This window comes from Pleurodeles waltl, chromosome 1_1, assembly GCF_031143425.1.
Source record: "Pleurodeles waltl isolate 20211129_DDA chromosome 1_1, aPleWal1.hap1.20221129, whole genome shotgun sequence".
NCBI lineage: Eukaryota > Metazoa > Chordata > Amphibia > Caudata > Salamandridae > Pleurodeles > Pleurodeles waltl.
Genome location: NC_090436.1, coordinates 860312677 through 860325453, shown reverse-complemented (window position 1 = coordinate 860325453; position 12777 = coordinate 860312677). Strand labels below are relative to the sequence as shown.

General features: G+C 48.5%; 1 protein-coding gene across 6 annotated transcripts in view; it reads right to left on the bottom strand.

Annotated features, from left to right (window-relative positions):
• AGTPBP1 (ATP/GTP binding carboxypeptidase 1) overlaps positions 1–12777 on the bottom strand; it is an 863873-nt gene that overhangs the window by 670580 nt on the left and 180516 nt on the right. For 3 of the 6 annotated variants that reach the window (XM_069229549.1, XM_069229567.1, XM_069229560.1), the window contains exon 3: positions 5086–5216. In XM_069229549.1, the coding sequence (XP_069085650.1) occupies positions 5086–5216 (131 nt within the window). The remainder of the gene's footprint in view (positions 1–5085; positions 5217–12777) is intronic. The other 3 variants (XM_069229576.1, XM_069229595.1, XM_069229586.1) reach the window with 1 other exon arrangement.

Sequence of the window (12777 nt, the reverse complement as noted above, 5' to 3'; positions counted from 1 at the left end):
GCCGCCATGTCTTTCTGCCTTGGGGTGATGTCCGCCAGCGTAGCCTCCGTATCTTTGACTCTGTCGGCCAGCTTGTGATGTTCGGCTCTCAGGAGACCCACCTCAATCGCGACTTGGTTGATGTCTCGTTGCAGTGTTGACTTTGTGTCCTCTATGGCTCCCAATATTTTGTCTAGGGTGTCTTTTACTTTGGAGTGTGGCTGGCGCAACAGTTCCGCTGCGCCGTTCCCAGGCGGTGTTGGGGGGTCCATGGCTCTGCCCTTATGTCGGCCCTTGGGGGGCATCGGTCCGACCAAGAGGTTTGTCCCGGGGAGGGGGCCTGATGCCGACCTGGGCGCTGTCGTGGGAGTAGCCGCCGAGATTTACCCCGCGTTTTAGGCTCCGCAGCTTTGGTGCTGTTCGTCGCTGGGTGGGCCCTGGACGCACGGCCGGTTGTGTTCTGCTTCAGGGGGCGGGGGGCTCCGGCGCGGCCAGCCGCGAGTATTTGCCGCCCCAGGCAGTGCCAACCCCCTCGCCTGTCCCCGCCGGCAGGGCCCGCCGTGCCAGCTGGTGTCAGGCGCGCGGTGCCATCAGGGCGAAGTCGATCCCCCGCTCAGCGTACCCACTTTTCCGCTGGTGGCACCAGTGTGCTCGTGGGTGTGCTCGCTCGCCTGCGCCACAAGTGCGCACAATGGCCGGTGGTGTGCCAGGATATCACGCTGGCCCCCAAATGGAGGTGCAAAGTTGTCTGCGCCTCCTCAAAGGGGGAGATAGGGGTGTCACTCACCCTTCCGGCTATCCTTCTGCTGGTTGCTGCCAGGGAGGGCCGCCCGCCGCTTCCTGCCACTGTTCAGGGTGTCCATGTGGGGCAAGTGCCTGTGCTCACGGGGCAGCCCCATTGAGAGCAGGGCCACACCGTTTTACTAGTTTTGGGCGAGGCGCCCCTTCAGAGGGGGCACCAGCAGGTCCAACGGTACCCCCGCAGCGTCGTTAGATCCCGCCTCCAAAATCCGGGGCTCGGGCGATTTCGCCGTCTTTTGCCGGCAGCTCCTCCCGTGCACGCTGCGGCCCGCTACTCACGCGAGGCCGCGGCTTCAGAGGGGAAAAAGGGCTGCAGGTCTCCTCACCGCATGGGCAGCCTCGCATGGGCTGCAATGTTCTCCGGGCTCGATCCGGGGGTTCCGCCGCTCCGCCCACTTTCCGGCAGCGCGGCCGGGCGGTTTAGCGCTCCAGCGGATTGTGCCGGCGCGCTGGGCCGGGGTTCTCGAGCTGGCCCCTCCGGAGCCGAGCTCTCAAGCGACCGCCATTGCCGGAGTCCTGGCCGCGCCCACTGGGCTGCCTCATTTAGGAGACTGACGGTGTCCAGGAAGGATAGATCACTGGCTCCCTCCCTCCTGGACCTACCTCACATAAAAGAGCTTGTTCCCCACGGACCGGGGGCAAAACTTAACTAAAAAAGTTTTAGAAAATGGTGCCTGGCCCAATGGTTTTGAAAAAAAAAATAAGGCTTGGGTTACTATTGGTTGACGATCCCGGGACAGACGTCTCAGACAAAGGTTGAACGCTTGGGAGTTACGGGATGACGCAGTCATGCGGGAAATTAGAACAGATAAAGAATTATATTTTAAGGAAAACAAAGGCTCTGTTAGTTTGGCAGTGACATTAAGGAAGGCTTATAAAGCTGTAATACGAGGTGGAACACAAAACATTATCACCTATAAAAGAAAGAAAATGGTAGAGGATCAAAAAGTTATAGAAGACAGACTGACAGCCTTACAGGCGGTAAACATAGATGCACCCACTCCCCTGACTATCAGACAAACGGACACCTTAAGGGCAGAATACAGAATGCTAGCCACTAACGAGATAAAAACCGGTTTCCTGGCCACTCAGCACCACCTCTTTGATGCCGGTGATAAGGCAGGGAAGTTGCTGGCATGGTTGGGCTGAACAGAGTTGGAGGCGCACTGGATGGCTCGGATAGAGGATGATATCCAATATCAGATAGGAGAATACCTGAATGCCACAGACATGCTGGTAGTCTCAGTGAATGACACCGAGTCCCTAGACTGTGAACTAACCCTTGCTGAAGTGAGAGATGCAATCACAAAACTGTCCACTGGGAAGACCCCAGGTCCAAACGACCTCTCAGCTGGATTCTTCAAAAGGCAGAAAGATCTAGTTGCACCCTATTTGCTCAACTTATACAATGCAGCTCTGGAAGAGAGGACCCTGCCCCCGGATTTGCGACGGGCCACAATAGTGGTCATCTCCAAGCCAGGAAGACCTACACAATGCGGGTCCTACTGTCCAATCTCCCTTCTTAAAGCTGAGACCAAAATTCTTGCCACAATACTAGCCACTAGACTCTCAAAAGTCATTGTGCCTCTTGTCCATAATGATCAAACAGGGTTCATGCTGAGACGCTCCACTAGAGGGAACTAGTGTTGGCTCCATAATTGGATGGCGACAGTAGCAACCCCGTCCGGACACACATGTGTTTGTATCATTAGACGCAGAAAAGGCTTTTGATACTGTCCATTGGCCTTATATGATGTGCGCTTCGTACAATGGGGATTGAGGATACATTTATTGAATGAGTGGCTTTGCTTTATATAGAGCCCTGTGCAACCGTATTGGTCAATGGCAAGATGTCTGCAGAATTTCCTATTGGAAGAAGTTGTCGACTTTCTCTCCTCCTATTTGCCCTCACACTGGAACCCCTGGCCTTTCAGATCCGTGAAATTCCTGATATAAAAGGCTTTAGATCCTCTGGCTCTCCCCTAATGGAGGAACAAATCTCCTTACACAGAGATGATATACTCTTATATATCTAACCCATCCTACTACCTCGCTCCCTGCAATATTTCTGATACTCTGGACATATGGTACCCACTCTGGATGCACCATAGATTGGCAAAAATCTATACTTTATTCAAACTACCTGACTGAAACAGATCATGTCACCCTCTACAATTTAGCTGGACAACTAAGAGTGACAAGAGAGGGCTTTAAATATCTGGGTATTTATGCAATGCTAAATCCTGTTGGAAGATTGGCAGATAATTTTGGCAGGGTCATAACAGATTTTCAAACAGATGCTGAACGATGGAAAGTGTTCCCCCTTACATTAATGGGCAGAGCAGCAATGTTCAAGATGATCACACTCCCGAAACTTCTTTATGCACTGCAAAACATTTATCATAAATTTCTTGATGATCTCTTCACCACAATTGAAAGACAGCTCAGAAAGCTCTGGTGATATGAGAAGCATCCCAGGATAACTCTACAGACTCTGCAACGAAATTGTCATAACGGTGGTATTACCCTACCTGATCTTAAAGCATACTACTGGGCTGCTCATCTGTTGGTTGTCAATGATTGGGGACATGTGGAAGGAGTTCATCCTAATTACACGCTGGAAAGTGCGCAATTTGAGGAACTCTCATTTCTCATGCTCTATTTGCATTACCTTTATGGGGGGACGGGAGTGGGGTGCCTTCTGCCAGTTACTCAAGTAGTCATCGAGGTGTGGCACAGAGCCAATAAACGTATAGGTTGGACAAACAAAATCACATAGGAAACGCCACTGTGGGTGGGCAATAAGCTTAAAGAATTTGGTAAGCTAACAGACTTCTGTGGTTGGGATGACATAGGAATCTCTAAGGTAGAGGATTTAATGACGGGAGGAGATCTTATACTCTTTTCCTCACTTCAAAAAGAATATAAACTCCTCGAGATGCAACACTTTAAACACCTCCAACCGCAACATGCGTGGAAAGCGGAAACAATCCTGCCTGATCTGCCGGAATACTCACCCTTTGAAGGTAGCCTACTGATGGGGGAAATATCTGAGAAGGAAATTTCGACCATATACAAAACTCTCAATAATAATATGCCTGATACCTTACAAAAGCTCAGAAGCAACTGGGAAGCAGATGTTGGCGACTTGGAGAATGTGGACTGGGAAGCTACTCACATGTTTCCTAGAGATGTGGTGATTAAGACCAGACTCCGTCTCATCCAATTCAATATATTTCATAAAATTTATTATGATATAGTGTGCCTCCATAGGATGGGACAGGCTTTTTCTCCCCACTGTTTACGCTGTAATGCCCAGTGAGAGAATTTTTATCACACCCTCTGTAACTGCCCAGTAGTGCGTTCTTTCAGGCAAAGTCTGCTGACTGCCTGAGTTAGGCAAGATACTCGAGACATTAATACCAGAAGACCCCAAATATGTTTTACTAGGCATACCCAGTGATATCGATTTACCCCGTTTTAAATTACTGGTGTTCAACCTAGGCTTGGTAACACCCAAGAGAGACTTGGCAAAATACTGGGGGGTCCCTGGAATACTAACTCTGACTGAACGGAAGCGTGGGATGGATTTATATATGGCAACAGAAAGAGTGATCTATGATAGCAGAGGTTGTCCGAGTAAATTCTGGAAAATATGGGGCGCCTGGGTTAAATACTATGACCTTGACCCAAGACCAGAACCTAACTCTCAGTGTGATGAATAATGTGTATACTTTATGCTCCTTAAATGTTTGTAACGCTAGGCAAGATGAAATCTCAATGTGTGCTACCCAACTGATATTGTTGTTCCCTGCAGGGATGTTTGATGTAACTTGGTCTCCCATGTTGTCTCTGCTTAAGTGCTGGAATACTGTATATGAAACGATTGTTTTGTTTTTCCTTTTCAAAAATCTAATAGAAACATTTGTAAAAAAAATAATAAAGCTGTGTATGTCACAAGGGCATCCTGGTGACATCTTTTCACGACGTATGTAAATGTCATAAGGTCAAAGAAAATGTTAAAGATGGAGATGAAGGATGCAATGACTATATTACGTACGATGCAAGGACTATGTGCTGTTAACTGCAGAACAAGTTATAGACATATTGGAATATGTATTTATGGTGGGCTTGATAAAACATTGCTTGCTAACACATGTATGTAAGTGTCCAAGTTTGCTTACCTGAGCTAAAATGGAAAATGGCTGCTAATTGAGAACAAAAGTGATGTGCTGTGTATCAAGAAAATTAAGTTGAGTGGCAAATGAGCACACCGAGTCAAACAAATCAGAACAAATGGTTTACCTTGAGTTTGTGCCAGGTGAAGAATCCTTGCTGTAACATATCTAGAAGTATCAACATCCACCAACGAACGATCTGTGCCTATCTTTTCCAGCTGGGACAAAAGACTTCCAATTCTAGTGCTGTTGGGAAGATTGGAAGGAATGTCAAGAGAATCAGTTGCTTTGTATGTCCCTGTACCACATTCATTAGGTAAGAAAATCATAAGAAAAGAGACAACATATGTACATGGTAAATGGATGAATGGATTTAAAAACAGGTAACAAAATAACAGGACTGCTTAAGTAAATTTTTCAAATGAAATGTGCTGTTCTAACAAATCGTAAACAACTCAGTAACACCTTAACAAATCATTGACCAAAACAATTGGCTTCTGGTATTACTTTTTATTGGAAAACATTTAAAACTTTTAAGAAATGCTCCCAAATCAGTCACTTCCGCTAAAAGAACAGTAGTAGATAGAACAAAACAATGAGCGGCCACATCCTTGAGGATGGGCAGTTAACACTTCCCACAGCACATAGTGATACTGAGGGATTACATGACAAAATTGCTAAATGGACTGCAATGACATTGGGCCTCTCCATTACGATTCCGTCATCCCTCGCCAGGAGCACTACATTAACTGACCATAAGCAGTTGTCCAAACAGCCTTCAAGCAATCTCTAAATTAAACAGGATGAGGTAGGTGAGGAAGGTAAGATGATGCCAAGAGATTAACTTACAGATATAACATTTCTGGCAAATGTGATTTATCTACTTCTTCAACCTGCTACCACATCTAACACCAGTCATCCTGAATACATCCCAAACAGTATAAATACACACGGCGAGAGCAAAGGGGGCTTGGATGGTGTTCAGAAACCCTAGCGACACATTTAAGTTACAAAGCTAACCAAAGGGTACCACAGCTGAAAGGGATCAGGTCTGGTGTGGATGCTTCAGCAAACCCCCTTTTATTTGTAAAAAACACTTCATTTCCACTTACTGAGTAGTTTAATAGAAGGCAGCCACCATGACATTCAATTTTCATTTGAAGGAAGTAAGAACAGGACCTTCCCGATTACTAAGCAACATAATTACAGGAATCTTCATTGCATCTTAGCAGTGGTTGAGTGGTACATACCAGAATACTGTTTAGCAACCTATATATCCCACAAATGGCTCCAAAGCAATACAATGCATTCCCAAACCTAATCCCTGGAATTTAGGTTTCTCCTTAGAGTGTACCTAAATATATCTCGACCTAGATTCAGCGGGAAGTGGAGTGGTGTGTGTCAGAGGCAGCAGAGAAGAAATTGAGTTATTTCACTGAGTCCGCAACTTAAGGGGTGGTATTGCCACCCTTCGTTTACCTAACCGCAGAGACAGGGCTCTGAAATGCCTCACATTTGGCAGCACATCACCGACGTATCCCCAATAATACCACCACGGGAAAACAAGACACTGTGTCATTATCATTAATTGCTCATACCTTATTACCCAACTTGTCGACAGACCTTGGCACAGCCAAGTCAAGTGTAGCAGTCAACCCTATACTGTGTGCACCTAGCACATGCAGCATCTGTAATGAAACGTATTCTGTAAGATGAGTGGCTGTATGGTAGAATAGCTGTAGAATCTCAAAGTAATCTGTGTCCACTATTCAATGAGACGCTTCTCATCCACAAACAGCAAGAATTTCACTAATTGTCCAAGGTGATCTGCCACATATTCCCTTCCTGTTTCTGGCACTCATCTGTGTCCTATTCTCCTCAGAGAGGGACCCTTATGAACACGGAAGATGATATGCTGTGCGCACTGAGTATCTATTATCAACATGAGAATGGGTAGAGAAGGAGGTTCCTTTGGGAACTGGTGGCATTTATGTTTTCAGTGTGTTCCGTGCCCTTGAGTAAAGAAAGTAATTAAAGCCATAAGGGTCCCATTATTCCCCCCAGTTATGACATGCTTTTAAACTGCATTTCAGAGAAAGGGCCCAAGTATTGGTGATTCCTGGCCTTGCTTATTGCTGCTGGGCACTGATATCGCATGTCAGAGGGATTCATGGTTTCTCCCATATAGGTAACAGAGGTGACGAGGTGCCATATTAGTTCTATTGCGCTCGCTATGTGGGTCCAGACTCCCGCCACGCATCGAATCGGGTCCAGACTCACGGGGAAAAGCACTACAGCTTTGGGATATGCAATGCTGCTGCCTCTGCTTCAGCTGGCAAATGGGCCATTTCCTGAGGTCTGTGGAACCATAAGCACAGGAATCTCATCTGTCCAGGTGAATCATGAGTTATTTCTGTCAGTAATTTTCACAAAAAATGCATGCCAGTGGCTCGACTATCACTGCATATAGTAATGAGGAGTGATGACATCCAAAACAGACTCCTCTACTAACCTTGAAAGGCTTGGACATCATGTTATTGACTCACTGAGCCCAATTCCATCTTCTTTAAGACTTTAAGACTGTCACCATCTAGTCACACTCCAAATATTTCAGTGCACCCAGAAAAGCCGCTGCCATTTTTGTAAACAGATTCAACTACTCAACAGTTGTGAAAAATGTTCATAAACTGAACTGTGTTGATCTTCCTGGTACAAACCTTGCCTTGACATACAGCACCACTCCCTGTATGCGCTGGTTGTCCATAATTTTAGTTAGAATTTTGGCATCAATATTAAGTAATTGCAAGGGTCCCTTGGATCTATTTAAGTCTCCAGTGTCTCTCGGCTTCTGAAGAGCAAGAATGATGGCCTCCCTGAGTGATGGCAATAATCTCTTGTACTCATGTACATCAGCGAATACCTACAGCATCATCTGGGCCAGGTCACTGATGTATTTCTTATAAAGTTCAGCTGACATGAGGTCCAAGCAGGCACAGAATCCTTGTGAGTATCAATGACAGCTTTACTGATATAAAAACATAATAGGCATTGGTAGTATGTCTCCATCAGTGTCTTCTAACCATGCTAGTGTTAAAGTCATCTCCAATTCTGAGTGAGGAACCTGGGACAAGAAAAGCTTCTCATAGTAGTGTCCAAAGCACCCGAGTATGGTGGGTGATTCATGGCAAATACTTCCATCACCTTTTTTGATGATGGTTATGTATCATGCCACCCAGTAGGGATAAAGAAGTCTAGCCAGATCCCCCCCGCCACCATTAAGAGGCTGAAGCCATAGCACAGACGATTTTACCAAGATATTTAACCTCTTGGCCAGCGTGGTGTCTGGAGATGGTAGCTAGGGGGGCCATGTAGAGGTTGAGGAGAGTGGGGCTCAGAGATGAGCCTTGCAGGATGCCGCAGATGATCTTGATGGCCTCTGAGTAGAAGGGAGGGGAGTTGGACTTTTTGGATGCTGTCGAAGAGGAAGGCGATGATCTATTCTAGTGCCTTGTCGTGGATGCTGGCGACATGGAGATGAGTCCATAGAGTGCAGTGTGAGATGGTGTTGAAGGCGGCAGACAGGTTGCGGAGGATGAGAGCCGCGTCTCACCATTGTCTAGAAGGATGCAAATGTCATCTGTGGCAGTGAGAAGGGTGGTCTCAGTGCCCGTGGTTGCTCCGAAAGCTTGACTGTGAAGGGTCCAGGACGTTGTTGAGTTCGGTGTGTTTGGTGAGTTGTCTGTTGACAGCTTTTTCGATGACTTTAGCTGGGAAGTGGAGCAGAGAGATGGTCCGCAAGTTCTTGAGGTCGTCTGGGTCTGCAGTGGGTTTCTTCAGTGAGGGCTTGATTTCGGCGTGGTTCCAGATTTCTGGGAAGGTGGCGGCTTTGAAGGAGCGGTTGATGATGTGCTGGAGTTTGGGTACGATGGTGCTGCTTGCTTTGTTGAAGATGTAGTGGGGGCTGGGGTCAGAGGGAGATCCAGAGTGGATGGAGTTCATGATGTTGAGGGTTTCTTCGTCAGAGATCTTGGCCCAGCAGAGTAGGTGGTGGGGGTCTGGAGGAGCTTTGGTGGTGGATATGACGGTGGTGGGCGTGAGATGGTCCTGAGTCGGGAAGCTGTCATAGATGTCTGCTCTTTAGCGTGGAAGTAGGTAGAGAGGTTGTTTCAGAGTTCTTGTGAGTGGGTGATATCCGTGGAATTAACTCTGGGGTTGGTCAGTTTGCTGATGATCGCAAAAAGCTCTTTGCTGTTGTGTGCATTGTTGTTGTGCTCCAGGAAGGCGTTTCTCTTGGTGGTCCTGATGAGTTGGTGGTGTGTTTTGATGGCTTTTTTTAAGGCTTCATGGTTGATGGGAGTCTTGTCAGTGCGCCATTTTCTTTCGAGGCATCTGCAGCTTTGTTTGGACTCCTTGGGGGCGGGGTTGAACCAATTGGCTTTCATTGATGTGCGTCTGTTGGAGGGTTTGCTGATGGAGGCTAAAGTGTTGGCACAGTCTAAGATCCAGTTTTTGAGGTCTCAGGCAGCTGCGTTTGTGTCGAAGTCGTCTGGGGGTGGGGTGAGATATTGAGGCTGGTGAATAGCTGGTCCTTGGTGATCTTGTTATAGCTCCTGCGGGGAGGGGGTAGGTGAGAGGTGTCGGTCGGGGGATTTGCTGAAGGTAAAGTGGATACAGTGGTGGTCGTACCATTTGAGTTCGGTGATGTGGCTGATGGAGATGTGATTGCTGGCGGTGAAGATGGGGTCAAGTGTGTGTCCGTCGGAGTGGGTGGGCAAGAGGATGAGTTGCTTGAGTCCAAGGTTGGCAAGGTTTTTGAGCAGCGTCGTGGATTTGTTGTCATTGGGGTTCTCCAGGTGTAAGTTGAGGTCCCCGAGGAGGATGTAGTCCTTGGAAGCAAGCGCGTGGGTGGTGGCGAAGTCGGCGATGGTGTCCCAGAACAGGGGGCGGGGGCCAGGCGGTCTGTAGGTGAGGTTGCCCGCAGAGTGGTGTTAGTGTTGGTTCCAATCTGGAAGTGGAGGAGTTCCATGTTGCTTGTGGTGTCTTGGTGCTGGTGGAGAGGTGCAGGGACACTTTGTGGATGATGGCGATGCCTACCCCAGGGCGGTTCGTGCGGTGTTTGAGGATGATCTTGTAGCAGTCAGGGAAGACAATGGCGATGTCCGGAGCCGAGGAGGGGTTAAGCCAGGTTTTGGTGAGGAAGGAGACGTCTTGGGATGTTGTGTCGATGAGGTTCCAGAGTTAGATGGCGTGCCTGTAGGTGGAGCATGTGTTGATCAGGATACATCTGAGGTTGTGTTCTGCTTTGTGGGTGGGATTGAGTGGCGGAGGCTGATGAATTTGCAGTGGCGACAGGTGAAGGGTCCCTTGGTGTCACTTGGTGATGCCTGCTTACAGTTGTTGTCGCGTCCTGGGTTGAGTGCGATGAGTGCTGCTGGCGTGTAGGGGTGGTGGCTGAGAGGTCCAGGCGCTGGTTGCAGTCAGGTCGCAGACGGGCACAGACGGGCTTGCCTTAGGCGCGCCTTTGGCACGTTGGATGCGCAGCAGCCGCCATTAAGTAGGAAGGAGGAAGGAGGGGTAGAGGACAGCTGGGAGGCGGAAGAACAATGCGAAAAAGGGGGGCGGGCAGCATCAGGGAGAATGAGAGAGAGGAGAGAGAGAGAGGGGCAGCAGAAGCGAGGATAATGAGAGAGAGGAGACAGAGAGAAGCGAGAATGAGAGGAGTGATAGGGAAGACGAGGAAAAGATAAAGAGGAAGCACAGAAAACGAAAAGCACAAAAAACGGCACAATAAAAGAAAAAAACTAGGGGAGAGGACGGAAAAAAGAGAAAGAGGCAGAGGGCAGCCTAGCATAACAGCAGAGCTCTCCCACTAGACACCAGGGATGAGGTACAGACAGAGCCTGCGGGTGGAGGAGGGCCTCGAACTACTGACCGGGGTCAGAGTTCAAAGACAGTCGGGCCTCACTTACTGGTGGAGCTACGCGGTGGCAGAGCAGTTCACTGACCAGGGGAGTCATTTGCTGCTACTGAATAAAAAAAAAAAATTTCAAGGCTCTACTCATAACTTTCAGAGCACTCCATTATAGGGGCTCCGCTCATCTCTGCAGTAGGCTCAAAGCATATGCACAATCCATATCTTTACGATCAGCCAATCAGGGCCATTTATTTATCCCTAGAAATCACAAGACCAGAAGGGATAGTCAAACTTTCTCCTTTCTGGCCACAAAGCTTTGGATGGAGCTTCTAGTAGAAATTCCAACTCTAAAAAGGAAGTGTAAAGAAATGGCTCCCTGTTGCAGTTACCCCCCACTTTTTGCCTGATACTGATGCTGACTTGACTGAGAAGTGTGCTTGGACCCTGCTAACCAGGCCCAAGCACCAGTGTTCTTTCACCTAAAATGTACCATTGTTTCCACAATTGGCACACCCTGGCATCCTGGTAAGTCCCTTGTAACTGGTACCCGTGGTACCAAGGGCCCTGATGCCAGGGAAGGTCTCTAAAGGCTGCAGCATGTCTTATGCCACCCTAGGGACCCCTCACTCAGCACAAACACACTGCCAGCTTGTGTGTGCTGGTGGGGAGAAAATGACTAAGTCGACATGGCACTCCCCTCAGGGTGCCATGCCAACCTCACACTGCCTATGGCATAGGTAAGTCACCCCTCTAACAGGCCTTACAGCCCTAAGGCAGGGTGCACTATACCACATGTGAGGGCATAGGTGCATGAGCACTATGCCCCTACAGTGTCTAAGCAAAACCTTAGACATTGTAAGTGCAGGGTAGCCATAATAGTATATGGTCTGGGAGTCTGTCAAAAACGAACTCCACAGCTCCATAATGTCTACACTGAATACTGGGAAGTTTGGTACCAAACTTCTCAGAATAATAAACCCACACTGATGCCAGTGTTGGATTTATTAAAAAATGCACACAGAGGGCATCTTAGAGATACCCCCTGTATTTTACCCAATTGTTCAGTGCAGGACTGACTGGTCTGTGCCAGCCTGCTGCTGAGAGATGAGTTTCTGACCCCATGCGGTGAGAGCCTTTGTGCTCTCTGAGGACAGAAACAAAGCCTGCTCTGGGTGGAGGTGCTTCACACCTCCCCCCTGCAGGAACTCTAACACCTAGCAGTGAGCTTCAAAGGCTCAAGCTTCGTGTTACAATGCCCCAGGGCACTCCAGCTAGTGGAGATGCCCGCCCCCTGGACACAGCCCCCACTTTTGGCGGCAAGTCCAGGAGAGATAATGAGAAAAACAAGGAGGAGTCACTGGCCAGTCAGGACAGCCCCTAAGGTGTCCTGAGCTGAGGTGGCTCTGACTTTTAGAAATCCTCCATCTTGCAGATGGAGGATTCCCCCAATAGGAATAGGGATGTGCCCCCCTCCCCTCAGGGAGGAGGCACAAAGAGGGTGTAGCCACCCTAAAGGACAGTAGCCATTGGCTACTGCCCTCCCAGACCTAAACACACCCCTAAATTCAGTATTTAGGGGCTCCCCAGAACCTAGGAAACTAGATTCCTGCAACCTAAGAAGAAGAGGACTGCTGAGCTGAAAAACCCTGCAGAGAAGACGGAGACACCAACTGCCTTGGCCCCAGCTCTACCGGCCTGTCTCCCCCCTTCGGAAGAAAACTGCTCCAGCGACGCTTTCCCCAGGACCAGCGACCTCTGAATCCTCAGAGGACTGCCCTGCTCTAAAAGGACCAAGAAACTCCAGAGAACAGCGGCCCTGTTCGCCCAAGACTGCAACTTTGTTTCCAAAGGAGCAACTTAAAGACAACAGCGTTTCCCGCCAGAAGCGTGAGACTTGCAACCCTG